The sequence below is a fragment of the Carlito syrichta genome, unplaced genomic scaffold (assembly GCF_000164805.1).
Source record: "Carlito syrichta isolate Samal-C Ts95f unplaced genomic scaffold, Tarsius_syrichta-2.0.1 Scaffold308192, whole genome shotgun sequence".
Classification (NCBI taxonomy): domain Eukaryota; kingdom Metazoa; phylum Chordata; class Mammalia; order Primates; family Tarsiidae; genus Carlito; species Carlito syrichta.
The window spans coordinates 68,091-93,246 of record NW_007252288.1 but is presented as its reverse complement, the minus strand read 5'-3'; the positions used below and the strand labels follow the sequence as shown (position 1 = coordinate 93,246).

At 38.7% G+C, this 25,156-nt stretch overlaps 1 protein-coding gene across 1 annotated transcript; it reads right to left on the bottom strand.

The window, feature by feature from the left end:
* Window positions 1-1,037: 1,037 nt before the first annotated feature.
* Window positions 1,038-12,797, bottom strand: PSKH2 (protein serine kinase H2). The gene is made up of 3 exons (XM_008065213.1): window positions 12,576-12,797; window positions 6,831-7,497; window positions 1,038-1,418 (listed from the first exon to the last, which is right to left on the bottom strand). Exons 1-3 carry the CDS (start codon window positions 12,764-12,766, stop codon window positions 1,113-1,115), a joined length of 1,164 nt encoding a protein of 387 aa, XP_008063404.1. The 5' UTR covers window positions 12,767-12,797; the 3' UTR covers window positions 1,038-1,112.
* Window positions 12,798-25,156: the final 12,359 nt, after the last annotated feature.

The window sequence follows — 25,156 nt, the reverse complement described above, 5'->3', positions numbered from 1 at the left end:
TCTTATAGTATTAAAATTTTTTCTTTACCTCTTTTAATGTACTATGTATAATTATTTCATGATGGGTATTTAGAGTGATCAAGATTTGATTAAATACTGCTAAAAGAAACCAATGCTTACCAAAAAAGAGTTCATAGGAGCAAAAAGAAACAAGATGATCACATACTCTGTTATACACTGGTGGGTGGCAAATGCTAATATTATAAAAAAGAAAAACGACTATTGTCTTATTACCCCAAACTCCCATTTTCCGATGAATAATGCCCCAATTAGACTACAAGTTTCTAATGGACAGAAATTGCATCTTAAGGTTCTTGGCCAGGTATGTGATGGCTCACACCTGTAATCCCAGCATTTTGGAAGGCTGAGGCAAGAGGATTGCCTGAGTCCATGAGTTTGAGACCAGCTTGGACAACTCAACGAGACCTTGTCTCTACAATAAATCGAAAAACTAGCCAGGTGTGCTGGCACACTCCTGTAGTTCCTGCTACTTGGAAGGTCTGAGCCCAGCAGGCTGAGGTTGCGGTGGCTGTGAGCATGCCACTGCACTCCAGCCTGGGTGACAGAGTGAGACTCCAGCCAAAACAAAAAAAAAAGGTTCTTTATATACCCCATAATTAACATTTTCCATAAATATTTACAGACTACATGTGGAATTAACAGACAGTTGTAACTATCTTGAGGGTTAGCTAGATAACACCGTACACTGGATCTTAAATATAAATCTATAATTGCAGAGTTAATATATTTATTCTTCATATCTACCTATGTCTGCTATTTCTCTGATTAATCATTTCTTCACATATATATTCCTTATTCCTACAGTATCATCTTGTATTTAATTCATTCATTACTTAAGAAATTTTCATCTATTTCCAGTTATCTAACTAAATGTATATAAATTACATTTAGATAAATGTAATAGTATTTACTATACTATTAATCTTTTGCACCAGTATATTTTGGGGAAATGAATAATACACATAAAAAATTTAGATCAAAAAATGTTGACAGTCAAGGTCAGGGTTACGCATGCTTTTGGAGATTTAAAATGCTCTAATTATGGTGAAATAGTTCTAAAATTTGATAAAATGGTTTTAGAGGTAATCTGCTTATAAAAGTGCAGATAGTGGGGATTCTGCTATCCTTAAGTTTCTCTTGTTCCACCTATGCCTTGATTTATGAGAATTACATGACTTTGAAGACTGTGCAGATCCAGGACTCTGAGAGTGGGGAGACACCCTCCGCATGAGGTTTCGGGAAATGGCCCTATGAAGATTCTTCATGGAAGACCCTGCTGCCATAGTGATTACCCAGGGATGATCCAGGGCCTGGCCAGCTGACATGCGATGACCTGCCTCCAAAATCAGTAGTTTATCTATGAAGTCCTTTGCCAACTGGGAGATACTTGGCCAAGGCTGAAAAGGAAAATAAAATAGAATAAAATAAATAAATTAAAAATGCATATATGCAAACATAAATGATTATATTCTTAATTATATAGATAATGCCTATCAAATAAAAAAAAACTTTGTCAAACAAGCAATTTAAATATTGTGCCATTAAATACACAGAGAACAAAAAAAATCCACTTTTGAGAGGGAGAAGAAAACTTTTTAGCAAAAAAAAAAAGTCAAGCACAAACACAGAAATTTGTTTCTAGACTTTCTGTCGAATGAATGAGAATTCCCTTTCAGAAATCGGTCCAGGCTGCTGTTGTTAGTAATACAATTTCCCACATCAGATTTACAGGACTGGACAAAGCAAAGCAGCTGTTTTTGACAAACTACATTAATACTGGGTGTTTATCACACTGTGGTCTTCTTCTAGAGTCCTTTTGACTTCAAGAATGAGATACCATGGATGTGGAAAGTGGAATGGATGAAGAAATCATCAATTTTTCTCTTCCTCTGAAGGCTTACTTTGACCTTTGGATGCCTCCAGCTCTACAGCCTGGAGAGGGACGGGGAAAGACAGTAAGGAAGGGTACTTCAGCAAGGGTTCCTCCTGATGTGCATCTCAAGTACACAGAGCCCTCACTGTGACCAATCCGTGGCCCACAAATGGGTTTCAACATGTAACAGCTATGACACAACTAAGTATTTGAGATTTCTTTTATTTATTTATTTGCCACACTTCTTACAAAAAGCCCAGGGGGGTAGGAGGGTTAGGAACATTCACCATGATCACAAGAGCACTATTAACAGATCAAGTAAACTCTTTAAAATTATACTTGGGGCCTCAACTTCTTCCTTTAGGTTGACACAACAAACACATGGCACATACCTAGAAAAAGCTACAGTTTTGTATCCCTTGTCCTCTATAAAAAGAGAAACATTGAGAAAATTTCCCATACATTTGCTGTACCTAAAACACAAATTTTGGTGGACATGTATTCTTAAAATTGTATGTCCTAGGCAAGATGAGGGAAACCTTATTACCTATTGTCTTTGCCTTTTGTAAGGAAAACTCGAAGTACCTACATAAACATTACACTCTCCAATCTCTTAGCACTCCATTAATTTTCTTTTTCTTTTTTTCTAGAGATGGCATATTGTATGTTGCCCAGGCTGGACTTAATATTCTGGGCTTAAGCGATCCTCCTGCCTCAGCCACCAAAGTTGCTGGGACACAGGTATACACCATTATGCCGCCTTAACCCAGAATTTGAACTAAAAAATAAAACAAACAAAAAACAGTAAAAGAGCTACTCTTCTTTTTTTCCTTCAGCTTATTTAGGTAAATGAGATATAAGACATATTTATCCCAAAAATAAAAGTCATGAAATAAACGAGCATAATTGTCAAACTCTCAAATACACGAAAAATCAAATGTAGACTCTACAAGTCTAGACAAAGCACATTCGTGGGTGACACTAACAATGGCATGCCCTCTGGTTCTGGCTAGACATCCTCTTGGCCCTGAATTCAGACACACATATCTGAACTCAAGACTATTTAAATGAAGGTTAAATTGGATGGCTCCACTGGAACATTTTAATACAAGCAACTGAATCTTTTTGAGAAGAATATAAAATGTGTACAGGGAGGTTTATGGAGAGCTCATTAAGATGACTCCAAAGACTGTACGTTTAACAAACAGTTGCAGAAAATAAAGTAACTGGTGTGCTGGGAAAAAAAAGTTCCTCAGCTAAAGTTTTTTTACTCAACATGAGCTATAAATTTCAGAATTCCTAAGCCATCAAGAACAACTGAAGAGTATCTAGGAGTTAATTTCACAGTACATATTAGAAAAAGACAGGTACAGGAAGAAAATAAACTTCCATTTTATTTCTCTCTCTCTCTCTCTCTCTCTCTCTCTCCCTCTCTCTTTTTAAGCCTTGACCTCCTGGGCTCAGACAATCCTTCGGCCTCAGCCTCCCAAGCAGCTGGGACACAGATAAACACCATTATGCCGGTGCACACCACCACATCCGGCTAATTTATTTTATTTTTGTAGAGATGAGGTCTTGTTATGTTGCCTAGGATAGTGTCAAAACTCCTGGGCTCAAGTGATCCTCCTGCCTCAGCCTCCCAAAGTGCTGGGATTACAGGTGTGAGCCATCAATTTTTATCATCTTAAAAATTTCATTTTTGTCTATGTTTAATAAAGAATAAAATAGACTAACATGCATACACATGCATATTTTGTGAATGACTAAAACTAAATGTCCAAGCTCAAAAATTTTAGCTAATAGTGCTATGTAACCAAAACCAACTAGGAGACCCTATGTTAAGTAAAATTTCCACTCTGGACCAGCTGTGACCTGATGACATCATCTTGTCCCTCCACCAGCCTTCACATCAACTTTTTGTCCAGTGAAACTCTTCTCATAATTCCTCCTCTCAGATTTGGCCATCCTCACTCTTTGCCTGAAAAATTCCTCTTTATTTGGTCTTTCCTAGTTATCTCAGGTAGACACTGCCCTGGGGCCAGCATGTTAACCCACCTTAATGCAGGAAAAGCATGAAGTCAGTGGGTTGGCTAGACAGGCTGTCTGGCCACAGGGTCTCAGTTTACTTGTCAGAAGAATGAGGATCATCATATCTCTTTCAAAAAATTGTTATTAGGACCAAATTAGATCCAGGATGTGAAAGATGGTTTACACTGTATAAAATATTACATAGCTATTTGTTGTTGTTGTTGTTGTTGTTACTATTAAATCCTCACAACTTAATTCCATCCTCAGTTCTTTTGTGAACACATCCACTGACTGCACTTAGAAAACTGGAATATGAAAGTTATCCAATGCTTCCCAGACCAATTCCACTTACTGTACCATGATAAAGGTGCACCCTAAAAACGTTTTGTGTTAAGATGTAACATAGAAGTAAAGGTAGCACTTTATTTTATCCCAAGATTATTCAATTAATTTAGTCGCAAGTAAATTGTAATATTTGTGGATAATTCAGGACTTTTTTCTTTCTTCTTTCTTGTTTTTCTGGTTCTTTACCTGTTTTCCTGTCTTCTCCAACAGAAATGGATTAACTATATAAAACAACAATAACAAAAAAATGGTATAAATCTGAAATTCAATACTAGCAATTGCACTACTTATTTGCTTTGGAGAAGTAACAGGAATTTAGAGGGACAGTATCTCACATGCTATACATGTCTTGACTCTCACCCTCCAACAGAGAAGTAAGAAATTACTGCTTTTCTGTTCTCGATGAACAACTCTCTTCCAATGTTTGCCTGAGTTCAGGTCTTTTATGGTTGAGAGGGTGTTTCACCCTAGTCAAGCTGCAGATGACTTCAGCCCCACCTGATACCATGTGGAGCAGAAGAGTCAAATGCTGAGCCTCATCAACCCACAGAATTCTGAGTCATGATAAAACGGTGGTTGTTTAAGTCATTAGATTTTGGAATAGTTTGCTATACAACAACAAATAATCAACACAGAAATATATGTTCTTTGTAAACAAAACAAAAACAGAAATTCAAAGATACTCAAATAAGGCAGAAGGAAACCAGAGGATACACACGCCAAAAAACAGCCCTGTTCACTTTGTATTATGTTTTCTCCTAGCCTTTTTCTGTGAGTACATGTTCCCACATGAATGTGATTATACTGTATACACACTCTATATTCTGCTTTTTTCCCCTTCCACTCGGCAGTATATTGTGAACATTTTCCAATGATCTTATAATTTTCAAAGATGCATAATTTGGGGACTATCTTACTCTATCATATGGATGCTCAAAGAATCCTGGGATTCTTCTCAATGTTTTACTTGTGTAAATGTAATTCAGATGAGTAGCCTTACACTGAAATTTTTTGCTTCATCTGGGATTACTTCCTTGGATTCTTAGAAGTGAAATTATCAGATCAAAATATATAAATTTTTTAAAGTTCTAGATGTATATCTTTCAACTACTTCCAAGAAACTCGTGACAATTCGCCCTCTACCAGTAGTGAGTGAGAGAGCTAATCACTTTGCACCCTTAGCAGCCATGAGTAAAATTAAGTGGAGTTGGGTTTTTTATGTTTATCAACTTGAAAGCCAAAAAAGGACATTTTTGTTTTCATCTGAATTTCCTAGGTTATTAGTGAGGCTGGATATTTTTCAAACTTTTGCCCATCAATGGTATTGCATTGTCTGTGAATTGTTCCCATATTTTTCTACCTCTCTATGTAAGTTTTAGGTCTCATTTGTGTGAGTTTTTAAAAACATATACCTGTACAATAAGGTTCAAGAATTCTGTCAGAGTATAGAAAATATTATATTGAAATGTTTATTGGATGGGTGTGGTGGCTCACACCTGTAATCCCAGCATGTTGGGAGGCAGAGGCAAGAGGATTGCTTGAGTCCAGGGGTTTGAGATTAGCCTGGACAACTTGGTAAGACTTCTTCTCTACAATAAATCAAGAAAAATTAATTGGGTGTGGTAGCACATGCCTGAAGTCCCAGTTACTTGGAAGGCTGAGGTGGAAGGACAGCCTGAGCCCAGCAGGTTGAGGCTGCGGTGGCTGTGAGTGTGCCACTGCGCTCCAACATGGGCAACAGAGTGAGACCCCAACTCAAAAAAAAAAAAAAATCATAAATACATAAGTAAATAAATTTGTTATCGAACTTTAATTTCACTTAAGATGCTGCGTATATAAGTAGGTAAAGCAAATTATTGTTTTTTCTTCATGAGAAATTAAAAGTAAAGTAAATCTTCCCATTTGCTCTACATGAAATGAATTTCAGGCCTCCCACATACAAGCATTGGCAACTGTCCTTCCCTATGCCAAACAACAAAAAGTTAACACATACATGAATGCTGAGAGTTTAAAATCTAAACAATGGACATATATTTTACACAAGACACGAGGTTACATATTTTACTGAGAAAACACTTCATCACAAAAAGGGCTTGGACCATCTAGGTTTAAGGCAGAAAATCTCTCACCAAACATCCAAGCATCATGCTGAGCTTCTGCGTACACATTAGTCTACAGTCAACTCTGACTCTGCACTCCGGTTGACGAAAACACCGCAGACATACTCGCATACTTGATTATAAATGCCATGTGCTAACCACAGGCAGCTCAGTTATTGAGGTTCTTGATACCTTGAGACCAATGGCTGGCTCTCTGTCAGGGAGATTTTGCTCCACAGGGGATATTTAACAATGTCTGGAGACATTTTTGGGTGTCTCAACTGGGGGAGGTGTGTTACTCGTTATCTAGTGTCTAGAAGTCAAGGATACTGCTAGACATCCTGAAGAAAACAGGAGAGGCCCCTTCCCCATGAAGAATCATCCAGCCCTAAATGTCAAAAGTGATAATGTGGAGAAACCCTATTCTAGGCTGTGGTAATAGGAATAAAATAATGCTCTCTTACCTCTCCTGTGTAACTATATTTGCCTTTCAGAATCTTCCTGTAAAGTCTTGTATGGCTTTCATCATCAAAAGGCAGGAATCCACTAAGTAAAACAAATGTGATCACACCAAGAGCCCACATGTCCACTGCACTGGTATAAGGTTTCCTCAGCAGAATCTCAGGAGCTATGTATTCTGGGGTCCCACAGAGTGTTTTCATCATCCAGTCACCACTTTTGTTCCCAGAGTGTGCCAACCCAAAATCTGTGATTAAAATTTTCGACTCAGCTCCTGGATGATAATATAAGAGATTTTCAGGCTTCAGGTCCCTATGAGTTATTCGTAAGGCGTGCAGATACTTAATCCCATCAGCAACCATCTGAAGGATTCTGACAGCATCTTGCTCTGTAAAAGATCCCTGAGCAATGAGTCGATCAAAGAGCTCCCCTCCTGTGGCCAGCTCCATTACGATGTAAACTCGATCTTGGTCCTCAAAGATCTCAATGAGCTGGACGATGTAACGATGGCTAACCCGCCTCAGGACGTGGAGCTCAGACTCACATGCTTCTCTGCCTTCTCTCTCTCTGGTTTCCATCACTTTAATTGCAAAAGGTTTCTTGGTGGTCTTCTGCTCCACCCTGACAACCCTGCTAAAACTGCCTGTCCCAATAAGAGCCTTGATGTCATATCTGTTGGGAAGAAAAGTCAAACCTGTTATCCTCCAAAGTGATGATTGTCAAAATTATTTAAGTTCATGCTTTATATCATCTTTTCTATTCTTATATTCCTCCCACTGGATTTCCTTACTTATTATTACTTCATTGTGTTTATTATTTTTTAAAACAACCCAAATCCTCTTTTGAAATTAAGGCAAATGATATAAAGGTAATTCATTGGTGGAAAGACAATATTAATAGCAATACCTTCTATCTATTATATACTTATTACATACCAGGAATTTCTTTTTTTCTTGAGTTGGGGTCTCTATTGCCCAGGTTGCAGTGCATAGCTTACTGCAGCCTCTTGGGCTCAGGCGATCCTTTTGCCTCAGCCTCCCAAATAGCTGGGAGTATAGGCAATCTTCCACGCTTGGTTAATTTTTTGATTTTTTTGTAGAGATGAGGTCTTGCTATGTTGTCAAACTCTTGGGCTCAAAGAGTCCTCTCGCCTCGGTCTACCAAAGTGATGGAATTACAGGTGTGAGCCACCACGCCCAGTCTTGCCAGAATTTAAAAAAATCTTATTCTTACAAAAATCCTGCTACTTGATTTAATAATGCACACTCCCTTTTTCCAGACCCCCCCCAAAAAAGACTTTAAAAAAAGTTAAGCGACTTCTCAAGGCCACACAGATTGTGATTGGTATGAATGGGATTCAAATCCCACCCTTTCCAATGCATCTCACCAAAATTTCCTTAAAGAATTTTAGGATCTCTCTCTCTCTCTCTCTATCATTTTCTTTCCTTCCTCCAGCCCTAGTTTCTGCCATTCTTTAACAAAAATCAAATCAAGTAGGGAGAATAAAGAAGAGGCTTATTCCTGTTTATGACTTCTCAAAAGAGGAAGGAGCCAATATTAGAATATAAACAGTATGCTTCCTTGTGTTACTTGACTGTAAGCTCAGTCCTGGGCCCATTTCATACACAGTAGCTATTAACAAAGAAAAAGTCAATGTGGCTGTGCTATTATAAGAGCAGGTCTCAAAATTCTGGTAGGAAGAGTGTTGGGGCCATCCCAGTCAGCTGCTTTCCACAGTCTCCCCCCAGCCACTCTCCTTCACATGTAGCTTCCAAGCAGTAAAACAAATTTTAACATGAGATGTGTCAATGATGCATAAACTAATTATCTCACAAGAAGGCCAGGAAGTTAACTCAGATTTCAAACTAGGAGTCTTAAACTTGAACTGTCGGTGGAAACTTCTACTAAAATTTAACAATCCTATCAAATTTAACCCTCTGTCTTTATTGAAGATATGTATGGAAAGTGCTACACTTAAAATCATGTTACAGCTAGAAAAATATTAAAGAATGATTTAACCCAACTCCTCATTTTACAGATGAGGAAATTTGAAGAACAGGTTAGACAATTCATTGTTTTAGCTGTGAGCCAGGATCAAAACCCAGATCTCCTTACTTCATAATTTAGTGCTCTTCTCACTTTAGTAAAATCTCTCCTAAGTAAGGATGCTAAAGAATTGAATGTTCCCAGGCAGTACCTGGAAAGAAGGCAATTTTTTATGTCATATACTCAATACCAAAGATTCAAATGAAAATATCATTCTGTGCTTTTACTAGCTTTCTTTCTTTTTTGTTGAGCTTATTCTTCCTGAACCTTTTTTTTTTTTTACCTACTTATATTTTTCTTATATTCCTATGTGTACTGAATAAAAATGGCATTTGGCTGCCCCAGATTACAGAAAACAGCTTTGTTCTCCCTAGCATTTAATTTTCTGGCCAATTACCTAATCAAAACAGATAGCAATTTCGTAATCTTAAGTAGATTATTTCCCCTCTTCCATTCCAACTCTGCTTTTTTTATTCACGTGCATTCCCAGTGTGATTTTAAAGATAATCATAGTCATTTCAAATTCTATAGCTTTGCACGCCAGCCAAGTTTTACATTACCTCTAATATGGATGAAAGCACTTTGCAAATACTAATTTATCGCTATGTACTCAAAACTGCTGGCAAACTAATTTGTTCATTTCTGAGGAACTGCACTCTTTTGCTCAAATAAAAGAAGCTTTATTCAATACTATTAATAGATCTTCATATTCTAAATATTTGAAAAAAATGTTGGTAATTTGGCATTGGCGGAAACTATAGGCTTTAAGTCAAAACTTAAAGTAGTGGGGGGAAAAATGCCTCCCATTGCTATTCAATTTAGTCCATAACAAATTCTTATAGCTGCAGCCCTGCTTGTGGGTCCCCAGCAGCTATGGATGGTGACCATCTTTATGACTTGAATAGCTATTTAGCATGTCTTGTAATTTCATCCGTATTAGAGGTAATATACCTTGTAAATTTACCTAGCACAGAGGGGCAACAATAAATGTGGAATGAAAGAATAATTCATTGAATACTTATCATTCTTGAATCATTCATGTATTTTGAAAACATTAAGTAAGGATCAAATCAAGCAGGGAAGAAATATTTACATAATTCTCAATTTCCTCCATTTCCATTCCTCCTTCCCTCCAAACAGAGAAGCCTCAATGTCGGTTTTGTAGGTAGTACAATTTCATATTATCTCACAAATTACATAAATTTGAAATATTACATTAACCTCAGATGCTACAAACTGGGAATTTTTGAATATGAGTTAATAAATTGACAAGTAATTATCCAGCCCAAATTATCGATACTGTTAAGATTAAGAAATCTTGGCTTAGACTGTTGAGGAATAATCTTAAAATTATTATGTAGAAGATTCCAGCCACTTACTATTATTTTATAATATTGAAAGTATTGGCCGGGCTCGGTGGCTCAGCCTGTAATCCCGCACCTTTGGGAGGCTGAGGTGAGTGGATTGCCTGAGCCCGCGGGTTCGAGACCCACCTGGGCAGCGAGACCTCATCTCTACAATAAATCAAAAAATCAGCCGGGCATGGTAGCACATTCCTGTAATTCCAGCTACTTGGAAGGCTGAGGGGGAAGGATCGCCAGAGCCCAGCAGGTCGAGGCTGCGGTGGCCGGGAGCGGCCACTGCACTCCAATCTGGGCGACAGAGTAAGACTCCAACTCAAAAAAAAAAAAAAGAAAAAAGAAAGTATTGGCCAGGCACAGTGGCTCAACAAGCTGTAATCCCAGCATTTTGGGAGGTGGAGGCGAGAGGATTGCCCGAGAAAAGCAAATGTAATGAACTCCCAAGAAGAAAATAAATACTGGGGGTGCCAAAAAACATACATACATTTTAAGAGATGTTATCTATGTGTCTGGACACTGACGGTAACTACTTTAGCACCTCTTGTAATTGCAGAAGTCAAATGTGACTTGTATGCATCTTACATTTTAATGCAGTTTTTCTTTTCTTAAAATGTGTATACATTTTGGGGGGGCACCCTTTGTATAGTCAGATTTACATTCTATCATCTCTGTTCTGCAAGTGTTATAGATGGAATCACAATAGAGAAGAAAAACAACCTTGTTCTAGTCCCAATTCTCCCATTAACTTAAACAAATCACAACCTTGGGGGGCTCAACTCCTTATTTATGAAAGATGAGTCTTGAGTTAAAGTCTCTAAAGCCCTTATAATATGGAGATGCTCTGCTTCTAAGATCTTTTTAAACACGAAAGGGGCTGGAACTATCCTGGGGATGGGTATTAGGAGGGCAGGTAAAGATTAGACCACAGTAGCATCATCTCCCTGACTACAGGTGACCAGAGATGCCGTTTAACCAGTTCAGTCTCGCCAAGACCCAGCATCTACTTAGATTCAAGTTCAGTCACATCAGTCAGCCTTGATCTTCTCTAAGCTTAGCAGCTACTTCAGTAGTTTTACTAAACGTTCTCAAGGAGGAAATGGCTCTGCGTAGATTCTGGGCAGAGCACCGTATTGAAATGAGCATACAATTCTAGGACCAGAAGTGCCTTGTGGAGTCAGATGAGACACCCATCTTTGTGTCCCACCAAATACTACAGAGGAGAAGGGAATTCTGTGGTTTCCTTGGTCAACATGTCCAATATGGCACTCTCTCAGGAAATTACCGCTGAGGCCAACCAACTTACTCTCTTTGCTCATTTTCTGCATAGGGTCAATTAGGTTTTACCTGTACTTCATGAAGATGATAATAAGCACTGCACTAAAATCTACTCGAGGACTGGCATCATGCACTCTGCAGCATAATTTACATGTATTATTTTATCTCACAACAATGTTATGAGACAGATATTATTTTTCCCATTTTACAGAGGCAGAAACTGAGGAAGAAGAAAAACTAAGGAATGTTCTAAATGGCACATGGTAGAAGAAACAGGAGTGGATTCTCCAGTCCAGTTGACTCAAAGGCCCATTTCTAATGCACGAACCATAGTCCCACTTCTAGAATTTAGTAGAGGATTCCTCACACATCAGGTGTGGCAGTACCCAGCCCCAGTATACAGGTGGAAACACCTCTCCACCACAGACTCTGCTGGAGGTTGAGAGGCCGTCCTCCTTCCTTGAGGATAGGCATTCCCTCTTTTTTTCTCTCTCTCTCCTGCTGCTCCTGCTCCCCCTTTCTCCATTCTCTGCACTTCAAGATGACAAAGAGAAACTCTGCTGGACGTTTACTAAAACAGCAAGGAAGATGTTATCCCAGTCTACTGCAATAGGGGTCAAGACTACCGCAGTAGGGGAGAGAGGATGAACTCCTTTGAAATGGAAGTCAAGAGAGTTTTTAAGCGCTGGATGAGCTAGTGAAAAGGTGCGAGAGGACATTAAGAAAAGGTTGTCCGTGTGATTAGGCCATCTGTGTTTGCTAACTGGCTTGTGGAAGTTAGGCTCCTGCCCTCCCACAGGGACTAGGAGAGAGTGGCCTAACTCTCTTGATATCATATTTCAAAGGAAGAGCTGCCAGATCCTTGAAAAAGACAGTCCTGGGTGCTAGAAGATTTACATCTCAAAGGAGCAAAGAAAGTGAGTCGAGGAATGGCCTATCATTGGAAAGAAACAGTCCAGGTTGAGTCAGGCTTAAGGAACTGTTAAGGCCGACTTGGTCAGAAGTGGCTTGTTTCCCTCAACCCGGCCCCAGGTCAGCCCCTCCTCGGCGCTCCACATGGCGCGTTACCTGGCCAGGACCCGGGGATCGAACTTGGCTCGGAAGCGAGCCACCTGCATCCTCTGAGCCGCCTGAACCGCCGCCTCGGGCCCGGGTCCGGGCCCCGCACCCCGGACGCGTCCTTGGCCTTGACCGTCGAGCTTGACCCGGGCCGGCGCTGGCGGCTCCGGAACCACCTTTCTGCTGGCACCGCAACCCATGCCTCGCACGCTCGCCCGGCGCTCCTGGAACCTGAGGTGGGGGAGGGGCGAGCTCAAGAAGAAGGGCGCAGCCCATTTATCCCCAGAACAGCTGGAGAGGGCGGGGCGCTCCCCACTGCGGGGTCTTTGTCAGGAACCTGGGCCTCAGAACGCCCGTTGAGGGTCGGAAGCCTTGATGGTCACTGACCACTTATTTCTGTGTGTAATTTGACATGGTAAAAGCAAAGGGAATTAGAAGGCCAGAGCCTAGGCCTAATTCTCTGGACTGAGGAAGTGAACATAATATTAAATGATTCTATGAAGGATATTGTCACTCCGAAGGGCTTTGATGTCTCCATGGCTGAGCTCATACCAAATGACACGAACATTCTTGTAAGAGCTTATAATAAGGTATATAACATCACTGTACTCTATCGAATTAAACAGTCGGCACTGGTCTGTGTCCAGCACTCGGGAACCTCATCCTCTGGGTAATCCATCTGTGATGGAAAAACTCAGGGCAACAATAGATGTCTAGAGCCCGTCCAAACATCTTAAGCAAATACGAGGATAAAATCTGTTTAAAAAATTATATATATAGGCCAGGTGCAAAATGGCTGACAAGTGTAACACCAGTGCTTTGGGAGACTAAGGCAGGAGATATTGTAACTCCTGTATCTAAAGCAAAAAATAAGCTGGGTATAGTGGCATGCCTATAGTCTTAGCTTGAGCTCAGGAGTTCAATGCTGCAGTGAGCTATGATCGTGCCACTACACTCCTCAAAAAAATATATATATACTATATAATCATATATTTTCTATATATTTCATTCTTATATTTATACATATGTATACATGTATGTATGTGCATATAATACATACAATATACTTATAAATATTAAATGTTTTGATAAAATTGTATATATTGATTACATCACTATATTGATTAGATACCATTGATATCAATTAACTGTATTTATATATAAATATGTAATGTAAGAAGTGAAACCTAGTCAAGCAAGTCAAAATCACATGCCTACGAAGATGTAGAGCCAGAATAAAGCTGGAGGCCACGTATCCCAGTTTCTGGTCCAGTGCTCCTTCAGTTTGTGCTATTTTCTTTGTAATGTCATTAATTAGCAGTTTGGTTTAGCAGGGAGCATCTGTGATGAGTAAGTTAGCCATGGATTTTTCCAGAATTATATTTTGAAGAAAAATTTGAAATATGACTTGGGTATAGCTGAGAGAGTCCATTCTGCAAAGGGAGTGTAATTACCGCCCCCCCCCAAAGATATCTTGGTGAATAACGCTCAGAATTCTCCAACTACTAGGAAACAAAGAGAGAAGTTGTGTTTTAAGCAGATGAAAAACTCGTGCTTCCATGTCTCAAGCTCTTGAACTAATTTGCAGAATAGGCTAAACAGAAAAAGAATGGAAGAGAGAAGAAAGAGGAACAGAAGTCAATGTTAAAGTACTCAAAAAACAACTATCAGTTCCTCAGAAAGCCTGGGTGTAAGAGTTGTTTGAGTAAGTGTCACCTAGCAAATAGGAAGCATCTACTATAAATCCTAAATCTGGGTAGCAGTAAAGGTATCAGATACTTCCTCAAAACTGGCAGTCCCTCTGTGTATCTGGCTACTCCCTGTTGCAAAATGCTTCATAATAGGCTGCAGAAACCTCTTCTCTCCTGGCCAAAGCTGGTCACACAGCAAAGAAAACTTTGTCATGTTATCTCCCCCTAGGTCTGAACCCTGTTCATTGAAAATTGGCTAAGATAGTCACGGATTTTAAAACCTTTAAAAAATGCAAACGTTAATAGAACCACTGATTGCTTCTCTTGAAAAGCACCAACTGGAAGTGTTGCTGATAATATTAATTCTGTGCCTGGAGACAAAATTTAACTACCTATACATTTGAAACTTTTATTTTCAAGGACTTTCACCAAATGTTAAAATGATCGTAAGTATATCCTTTTAATCTCACAAACTTCTGAGAAAGAATAATTCATAAAGTAATGTGTAGTATAATCATGAAGTCTCCTGCATTTCTCTTTATACTTGCTTCAATAATAAGGAAGGCTGCTTAAACATTGTTTGGGATCACATGCTATTCCACATTAATGAGCAATTTATAGTTATTTAAATTGTATACTGTAAGCTAATTAAAGCAATAAAAATGTTAGTGAACTCTAGACTTATGGTCAATTTTAAATGAACTTTTATTCTTATATCAGTGTGGTTAGTGCTTAAATCTGTAACACTTAAATCAACTACATAAATAGAAATAGTGTTTAGCACTTGGTTCTGTGATGTGATGTTTTATAAAGAGTAATTAGACTGGACCTCCAGCTTCTAAACAAAAAAATCTTATCTTAACTGCCATTCATTGCCCAGAAGTCACACATTCTTACTAGACAATTGTTAGAATGTGTAATACATTGCTTCAATCACTCAGTGCCAGATTCCATTGTATGCACAGTTTTTAAAAAGCAAAGTTAGAAGTGCTCAGAGTTAAATCCTATAATGTGTTTTGGGTAATAGCGATTCTGAACCCATGGACACTTCCTAGAATAACTCTCTGGCTTATATTTAATAAATTGATTAAATTAAGTAATGTGATTTATGAAATATATACTTCCCAAGATATAATCCAATCCCTAAAGAGTATTCCACTAAAAGGATTTAAGCCATTACACCAATTCAAAAACTCATTAAAGACTTAGACTAACATTTAGGGGAAACTCATTTCTCTCTTACATGAACAATAATGATAGGAAATATGAAAAAACATATAAGCATTTTATATTCTATTCCTGTGTCAGTAATAAGTATACTCCAGTAAAATAAAGAGAGCAAAACAAATAATTATAGGTATCCTTAGGAGTGATATACTGAGATGCCCTACAATACTATAACCTCCTATATATTAAAATTAAACGATATAACTAAAATACATTTTTAACAGGTAAAATGAAGAATTTGCATCATGTAGAATTAGTTTCTTCGAAAAGACCTGGAATTTTGTTGTTTTTCAAGTTTTGTTTTCCTTAGAGCCCCCCTACTGGGATTAATTTTCTCTAAAGTGATCTCCCGCCTCAAGCATCAGTTTGAAGGTGTTCCTCTTATCAGCTTCCTTCTTCCCAAGGTGTAGGATTTGTGTTTGTAATGACAACTGGCATGGGGCCCTTTTAAGCCAATTTCACATACACCATGATGTGTGGAGCCAACAGTGCAAAGCTACTCTCAGAGTTTTCTTGCTATAAACAAATAATATTGATCCTCCAAGTAAAATTGTGTGTGAAATTCAGAGATGGTAGAAGTTTCCTGTCTCCCTTACCAAGCTATTTTTCACTATCCTAACACCTTACAAAAATAAGACTGTAATAATTCAGATGTCAGTAACTGTTTTTCAATTACTGAAAATATTTTTCTGTTATTGCACTAGCTAATAATTCATGTAACTTGCATATAGTTACTTTAGCGCCAAAGAAGGCATATTTAGCATTTGTAGAACTTCAAGTTATAAAAATGGTAGATTTCAAGAATTTCAATTTCAAGTTGTCTTCTTGTTGTCAAAATCCCTCCTGTCCTGGCCACAGCTGACCACACAACAAAGAAAGCTTTGTCACGAGTCTTCTCCTAAGCCTGAAACATATTCCTTGAAAATTGGCTATGATAGTCACTGATTGTAAAGGCCTTTAAAAATGCGAACATTAATAGGGCCTCTGATTGCTTCTCTTTTGAAAAGCACCAACTAGAAGTGTTGATAATATAAATTCTGTGCCTGGAGACAAAATTATTGAAATGAAAAAGAAGATAATATTCACACGTAGTAATAAATTGTAGGCAAAATCTCTGCTGTTAAGCAAAAACACAAATCTTAACTCTTTTTTTTTTTGAGTCAGAGTCACACTCTGTTGCCCAGGCTAGAGTGCAGTGGCACGCTCATGGCTACTGCAGCCTCAACCTGCTGGGCTCAGGCAATCCTTCCACCTCAGCCTTCCAAGTATCTGGAACTATAGGCATGCACCACCATGCTCAGCTAAGTTTTTAAATTTACTGTGGAGATGAGGTCTTGCCAATTTGCCCAGGCTGTCTCAAACCCCTGCTCTCAGGCAATTCTCTCTCCTTAACCTCCCAAACTACTGGAGCAACAAGCGTGAACAACCGCACCCCGCCAAATTTTACTTTTAGTGATTCAAAGAAATAGCTAACCATGGTGGTGAATGAAGTTTCCTTGTTTTTGTGCACAAATTTACAAAGATAAAATGAGAGAGTATATCACTGTATTTTAGCAAATTTGCCTAAAGGATTTCTGCCTTTTCAAGTTGGCAATTTGCATCCAAAGTTAAAAAAAATGATGGTTAGAAATATGTTCAGTTTCATGGAAAAATATTCACAATATGTTGCTGGGTGAAAAAAAGAAAGTCCTATATAGTGTAATCTCATTTTTAAAATCACTAATGAAATAAGTTCCTATGGCGAGGAAAAAGGACCTCCAGCTGACAGATGGCAAAGAACTGAGGCTTGCCAACAACTATAGGAGTGAAGTTGGGAACAGATTTTTTTTTTAATTGGTATTTTTTAAATGGGTACAATTAGGGTTAGGTATACAAACGGTCATTGTACAGGTAAAGTTTAGGCCTCACTTTGGTCTCCACTTCACCTGGTTTGAGATTAGGTACCCTAATTGATGAAATGTGCCTCCCCACTCCCCTGACAGTTTCCCACTACTGCCAATGTGGTACTCAGTTTTTTGTTTCTGTGATAGATCACTGAGTATTATAGACTCTAAATCCATCCAAGTTGCTACGAAGTTCATAATTTTGTCCTTCTTTATGGCTGGGTAATATTTCATCATGTATATGTACCACATTTTAAAAATCCAGTCCACTTTCGATGGGCAGCATGGTTGATTCCATGTTTTTGCTATTGTGACTAGTGCTGCAATAAACATGCATTCGCAGTTATCTTTTTCATAGAGTGATTTGAGTTCCTCCAGGTATATTCCCAGAAGGGGGATTGCTTTGTATGGAAGGTCGATTTTTAGATCTTTTAGGAATCGCCACACTGTTTTCCACAGAGGTTTTTCTACTTTACACTCCCACTAACAGTGTGGAAGCGTTCCCTTTTCCCCGTATCCTCTCCAGCATCTGTTGTTTTTTGAGTTATTGATGATAGCCATCCTGACTGGAGTTAGGTGGTATCTCAATGTGGTTTTAATTTGCATTTATTTGATGATTATTGAGGCTCGGCTTTTTTTTATGTATTTGTTGGCTACTTGTATGTCTTCTTTTGAGAAGTATCTATTCATATCTTTTGCCCACATTTTAATAGGGCTGATTGTTTTTTTCTTTTTGACTCGTTTGAATTCCTAGACCCTAGATGTTAGATCTTTGTCAGATACACAGTTGGTAAATATTTTTCCCCATTCTGTGGGCTGTCTCCCTGCTCTCATGATGGTTTCTTTTGCTTTGCAGAAGCTTTTCAGTTTGATGAGGTCCCATTTGTCAATCTCTTATGGCATGGGCACTTGAGGTTTTGACCAGAAATTAGTTGCCAGTTTCAATTTCCTTAAGAGTGTCTCCTGCATTTTCTAAGTTTCTTATTGTTTGAGGTTTTACATTTAGGTCTTTGATCCATTTAGAGTTGAAAGGGAACAGATTCTCAATCCCAGCCATGCCTCGAGATGCCTGCAGCTTTGAAGGCAATCGCCTCACAACTTAACTCTGAAAGTAGATTTCCCAAGTTCAAGTTCTGGCAACACCACTTATCAGCTCTATGACCTTAGGGAAATTGCTTAAATCTCTCTGTCCCCCTAGTTTTCTTATCTATGAAGCTGAAATAATAATCACACAATGGTCATAAGGTTGTAGTGATTAACAGTTTATGTGAAGCACTTAGAACAGCAACTGGAATATTATAAATATTCAATATATACTAGCTCACATAAATGAATGGCTTTAAGAGGTTTTCTTAGTTACCTGTTGCGGCATAATAAATCTCTCCCAAGTTTAGCAGCTTTAAAACAACAAGCATTTTGCTGGGTGTGGTGGCTCAAGACTACAATCCCAGCACTTTGGGAGGCTGAGGTGAGAGGATTGCCTGAGTCCAGGGGTTCAAGACCAGCCCGGGCAACTTGGTGAGGCCTCATCTCTACAATAAATCAAAAAATTAGCTGGGCGCGGTGGTGGTGTGTGCCTGTAGTTCCAGCTACTTGGAAGGTCGAGGCAGGATTGCCTGAGCCCAGCAGGTAGAGGCTGCAGTGGCTGTGAGTGTACCACTGTACTCCAGTCTGGGCAACAGAGTGAGATTCCAACTCAAAAAAAAGTATTTATTTTCTCATATTTCCTGAAGATCAAGGATTTAAGAGAATGGATCTGGCTGAGGGTCTCAGGAAGGAAGCTGCAGCCAAGGGTGTGAATACCAGGATGCAGGGATTTAGAGGTGCCATCTTGGAGGTTTTCACAGGGATGGAACTAGGCCTGAAGAGTGAAATTTCACTATAAGGAGGAATTTTCCAAGTCAAAGGTGGTTCTAGAGGTGGACACTATGCTTAGGAAGTTGCAGATTTTCTACTGCTGGAACATTTCAAGAAGATTCTTAGAAGTACTTGGTCTTGCAGAGGAAAAGGATATTGAAACACAAGGGTGATTAGACTTGAACTTTCGAATCTCTTCCAAGCCTGGGCTTCTATGACTTTTTCTTTCATGCAATCAATTCTATTCATAGAATTCTATTCTAGATAGTAAGCCTTTTGAGAACTCAAACCTTTGTGTCCAGTCAAATGTTGAAAACAAAGGGAGATCTCTATAAATTTGTATTGACTTCGTCTACAGCCTATATGACATTAAAACTATTATCAAACTGAATCAATAAGAATTTATGTGTGTATCTTCTTCATTTACATATTTTTTTTTCTTTTTTGAGTTGGAGTCTTACTCTGTCGCCCAGACTGGAGTGCAGTGGCCGCTCCCGGCCACCACAGCCTCAACCTGCTGGGCTCCGGCGATCCTTCCGCCTCAGCCTTTCAAGTAGCCAGAATTACAGGCATGCGCTACCACGCCCGGCTAATTTTTTGATTTATTGTAGAGATGAGGTCTCACTGCCCAGGCGGGTCTCGAACCCACAGGCTCAGGCAATCCACTCACCTCAGCTCCCAAAGGCGTGGGATTACAGGTTGAGCCACCAAGCCCGGCTACATATTTTTAAATAAGTTTATATTTATGCCTCTGTCAAGTTTTTGACTTTGCCATCAAAAGTCTTTTATATTTACTTCCATTTCATTTATTTAGAAACTTTCCCTCCATTTTATGAACTTTTTCTAAAATTAGAGTCTCACTCTGTCACCCAGGCTAGAGTGCAATGGCAGGCACACTCACAGGCAGTGCAGCCTCAACCTACTGGGCTCAGGTGATCCTTCTGTCTCAGTCTTCCAAGTAGCTGGAACCACAGGCGTGCACCACCATACTTGGCTAATTTTTTAAAGAATTTATTTATTGTAGAGATGACGTCTTGCTGCCAAGTTCCCCAGGCTGGTCTTGAACTCCTGGGCTCAAGCATCCTCTCATATCCACCTCCCAAAGTGCTGGAATTACAGGTGTGAGCCACTGTGCCTGGCCACCATTTTATAAACTTTCTAAAGGTCTAAGATAACTAGCAAAGAAAATGCGCAGTTGCAAGATGATAGAGGAACAAAGACAAATCAAGAATGGATTTCAAAGCTCAGGGGCTGGGACACCCAACCAACTGTTCTCTCCATGGTAGAATGTTTGCAAGACACACTTCTCATGGCTGCTGTAGATAGCAGCTGTTCGATGCAATGACTGCTAGAAAGCAACATTTGAATATCTAGCTAGACTATTTTCAAATGGTGATTTTAACAAAGACTCTTCACTTTAATTTGAAGAATTTTTGCATTGTTTTCATAAACATTTCTAAAATAATTTCTAATGTAAAGAAATAAATATTTCTTAGCTATTTATTGAAATAAGAACTGAATTTCCCTACTGCAATATTTAAGACAAACAAGACTTTAAAGAGTTAACAGGCAAAGAAACTTGGTGGTTTCTATACATTCCCATAACCTATACAAGATACTTGTCATGTATCTATAATTCCCACACAGTCCTGTCTCTCCAGGGAAATAGTTTTCTTTTCCTAGAATACCATCCATTGCACTCTTAACAATACTTTTCTCTCCTGTCCGTCTGTGACCGATTTTCTCTCTGCAACATTTTGAAGAAATTCCTGCTGTGGCTTGAAATTAGAGGTCATTGTTTCCTATCAAATATTAGTTTCAGAATGTATGACACAGCCCTACTGCACAAGAAAAGACAGTGTAAGCTGAAGTCAACTGTGGAAGCTTTCAAGACCTAACTATCTTCACCCTATTATCAATTCCTGTGGTGTCCAAATTTGCCAGGTGTCATTTGGCTTTCAAGATACTAGAGAATGTTTAAATCCATATGTTACTCTTCCATTATGTGCATTATTTCTGAAATGCTATTTTGTTTGTTTTGTTTTTTAAGTCATTGTTTCTTGGTTTATTTACTTCAATTTCCAAATACATGCTGAGTGCTTTAATGAAATGGTAAAAAGCTCCCAGGTTGTTAAAAATTGCATCATTGATTTATCCCTATGTGCTTGTGCCTTTTAATATATAATCATCTGCCAGGAAAATAGCTCAGATAAGGAGTCAAATAAATAAAATCCAAAGTTTAAAGGTTCTCAATAGTTCGATATGTGTATGTTTGTTCTTCTCACCCTTGATCCCAGACATTATCAGTGGTTCTCAAACTTTAATGGATACAAAATAACCCAGGAATTTAGCTAAAAATGCAAATTTTAAAACACCATTCCCCAAATTTCAGGTTTATTGAGCCCAGAAAAAAGCAGAAACTGTTTTTAATGAGGACCCAATGCAAATATATGGTCTATAAACCACAGTTTGAAAACAAGGTTCTTAGACATTCAAATGTAAAAGTCATTAAAATTTAAATTAAAAGATTCATAACCATGTTCACTGCTATTACTTGTAAGTGGAAAAATTGGCCACTTAAGCAGTAAATTCATAGGCCCCAAAGGCTTTGCCTCCAGGGGTAATAGGAAAATGAAAAAAAAAGAGAAAGAAAGGAGAGATATTTTGTCTGGCAGCATTTGAAAGGGTTTGGTAGAAAAAAGAGTGCTTATTACTCCAGAGGCACTGTGTTAACCAACCCTTTTGTTATGTTTACTTTGATTTTGTTTCTTTCTGTGCACATTCCTAGTGCAAAACTTTGAAACCATAAAAGGAACGCCAGTCATTAAAAAATAACTTTCATTTATAAGAACATATGTGAATGTCATTCTTTTTCATATCTATAGATTGCTATTTACTGATAGTTCATGGTGTATATTGTTCAGTGTAGCATTTTTTTCTACGTACCTATCACTATCTTTATTTTCCTATGATAAGATTTATTTATCTAAAGGATTTTTTTAAATGATTGACCAGTACTCCATCATGTAGATATTCTATAATTTAATCAGGCAATCACTGGGATGACACTGGGATGGACCACTACCAACCCCTTCAAGAATGGTTAAGTTGAAAGAGATTGATAAAAATTTCATTTTGCAATAAACTCCAGAAATTTTGCCTATACTATTTCTTTGAGATAAATTCTAGTGGCTTGGAAATATTTCCCTGGTCAAAAATTTTCACAAGATACCTTTACCAAAAAATTCAACATAAATTTCTATTATACAAATGCTCCTCAACTTACAATGAGGTTACAACCCAATAAACCCATAATATATTGAAAATATCATGAGTCAAATATATTTAATACACCTAATCTACAAAACATCAACTAGCCTACTTTAAATGTGCTCAGAACACTTATACTAGCCTACAGTTGGGCAAAATCATCTAACACAAAGCCTATTTTATAACAAAGTATTGACTATTGTACACAGATGGGCATTTAGACACAATGGGATTTGAAAACACAAAACACAATATCCAAAAAACACTGGTCATGTGGTACTCTATAGAGTGTGGCTTGTTTATCTTCGTGATTGCCTAGCTGACTGGGAGCTGTCACTGCCCAGCATCCCAAGAGAGTATCATACTGCATATCGCTAGCCTAGGAAAAGATCAACATTCCAAATCTGAAGTACAGTTTCTACTGAAACTGCACCATCAAAAAGTCGAAAATCACTAAGTCAGTTCATTGTTAAGTCTGGGGTCACCTGTATTTAGTGAAACTTCCAAAGTTTATACTGTTGAAAATTACTTGAATAGTTTCAGGGACATTCACGTCTCCTGTTCCTGTGTTACCTATTCCTGTATTTTAAAAGTGGATTCAAGAAAACAGTGATAGACTGAGTTCTTACTCAAGCCAAAGCATGCTATGGATTTATTCCAGGTCAAGGGTCCACTGTTTTAAAATAGGAGTTCTCCAAATTCATTTGCATATAAGATATAATGCTTTTTTTTTGTTGTTGAGAAAGTAAGATTTATTGAGAAAACAGAAAAGAGAGAGGGGACCTGAAGAAATTGCCCAAGATATAATGCTGTTTAAAGGATAATGTTAGTGATAGGAGAAACCAAACTGTTTTTCCTGCTCTCACACTGAACACTTTATTTCTGGTCATCAAAATGTGTCTGGTTGGGTGCAGTGACTCACACCTATAATTCCAGTACTTTGAGAGGCAGAGGCGAGAGGATTGCCTGAGTCCAGGGATTCAAGACCAGCCTGGGCAACTTGGTGAGACCTAGTCTCTACAATAAACCAAAAAATTACTCATGTGTGTTGGCACGTGCCTGTGGTTCCAGTTACCTGGAAGACTGAGATGGAAGGATCACCTGAGCCCAGCAGGTTGAGGCTGCAGTAGCCATGAGTGTGCCACTGCACTCCAGCCTGGGTGATAGAGTGAGACTCCAACTCAAAAAATAAAAATTAAAAAAGTCTGTATTTCTCCCCACACATCAAGACATTCTCCAACAGAACTGAGTGTTCTATAATTCAGTTCAATTCTGACACTATCTTCCTGGAGATAGGATCAAATACCACAGGTTAAGGACACAGTCCAGGAAGACTGTCCCCACTTCAGTCATGAGTCTCAGATGCCGGTCACAAAGCCCAGATTGGGACCTGTGCTTCTGAACAACTAGCTACAAATCAAAATTTCTATGATCTCTTCCTTGGGTTTGATTAATTTGCTAAGACTGCTCACAGAGCTCATGAAAACATTCATAGTACTGACTCATTATAAAGGATATTACAAAGGACACAAATAAGCTGGGCACAGGGGCACACGCTTGTAATCTCAGCAGTTTGGGAGGCCAAGGTGAAAGGATTGCCTGAGGCGAGGAGTTCAAGACCAGCCTGGGCAACCAAATGAGACCTTGTCTGTACAAAAAATTTTTTTAAATGGCCAGGCATGGTGGCTGAGGTGAAGGATAACCTGAGCCCAGGAGGTTAAGGTTGTAGTGAGCTGTGACCTTACTTCTGCTCTCCAGCTTGGGCAACAGAGTGAGACTTTGATTAAAAAAAAAACAAAGACACAAATGAACAGTAAGATGAAGAGGTACACAAGCCTGGGTGTATGGGAAAGGACACAGAGTTCCCATACCCTCTCCAGACAAACCACCCACCAGGCACCGCCATGTGTTCTGTAACCCGGAAGTGGGGTTTTATGCTGGTTTCGTTATGTAGGCATGATTGATTGATTAAATTATTAGCCATTGGCTATCAACTCAACCTTCAGCACCTCTTCCTTCCTCTGAAGTTGTGGGGGTGGGGTTGAAAGTCCTAACTCTCCAATCCAGCCTTGGTCTTTTGGGGACCAGCTCCCATCCTGCAAGCTAGTTGGAACTGAAAGTTCCACCCCTCTAATCACAAGGTTGGTGCCCCTGGCAACAGCATCCTCCAACCCACCTCCATTCTGAGGCTATCCGGAAGCCCCAAGAGTTGCCTCGTTAGAACAAAATAGTGTTCCTAACACTCAGAATAGTGTTCCTAACACTCAGAAAGTGTCTCAGAAAGAGATTTAAGAGCTCTGTGTCAGGAACACGGTCAAAGACTAAATAATAAAACAAAAGTTTTCCTAGCACCCTTATCTGTAAAGTTTTGGGAGCTCTATGTCAGGAACTGGGGACACAGGCAAACATATGTGTGTGTGTATACACACACACACACACACACACACACATATGATATACATTTATGTATGTTAATATACCACAGTATCACAGATGAGTAATAAAAGTGTGCAAAATCTAAGTTTACATTTTATTATTAAAATCCATCGTAACTCCAATTATTTTGACCTTAGACCAATAAAAGATTTGGAAGGAGATTATTTTATCACTAACATTGCTTAGAATTGGAAGGATATGGTGGTACTAAAAAGCAGATCCACTA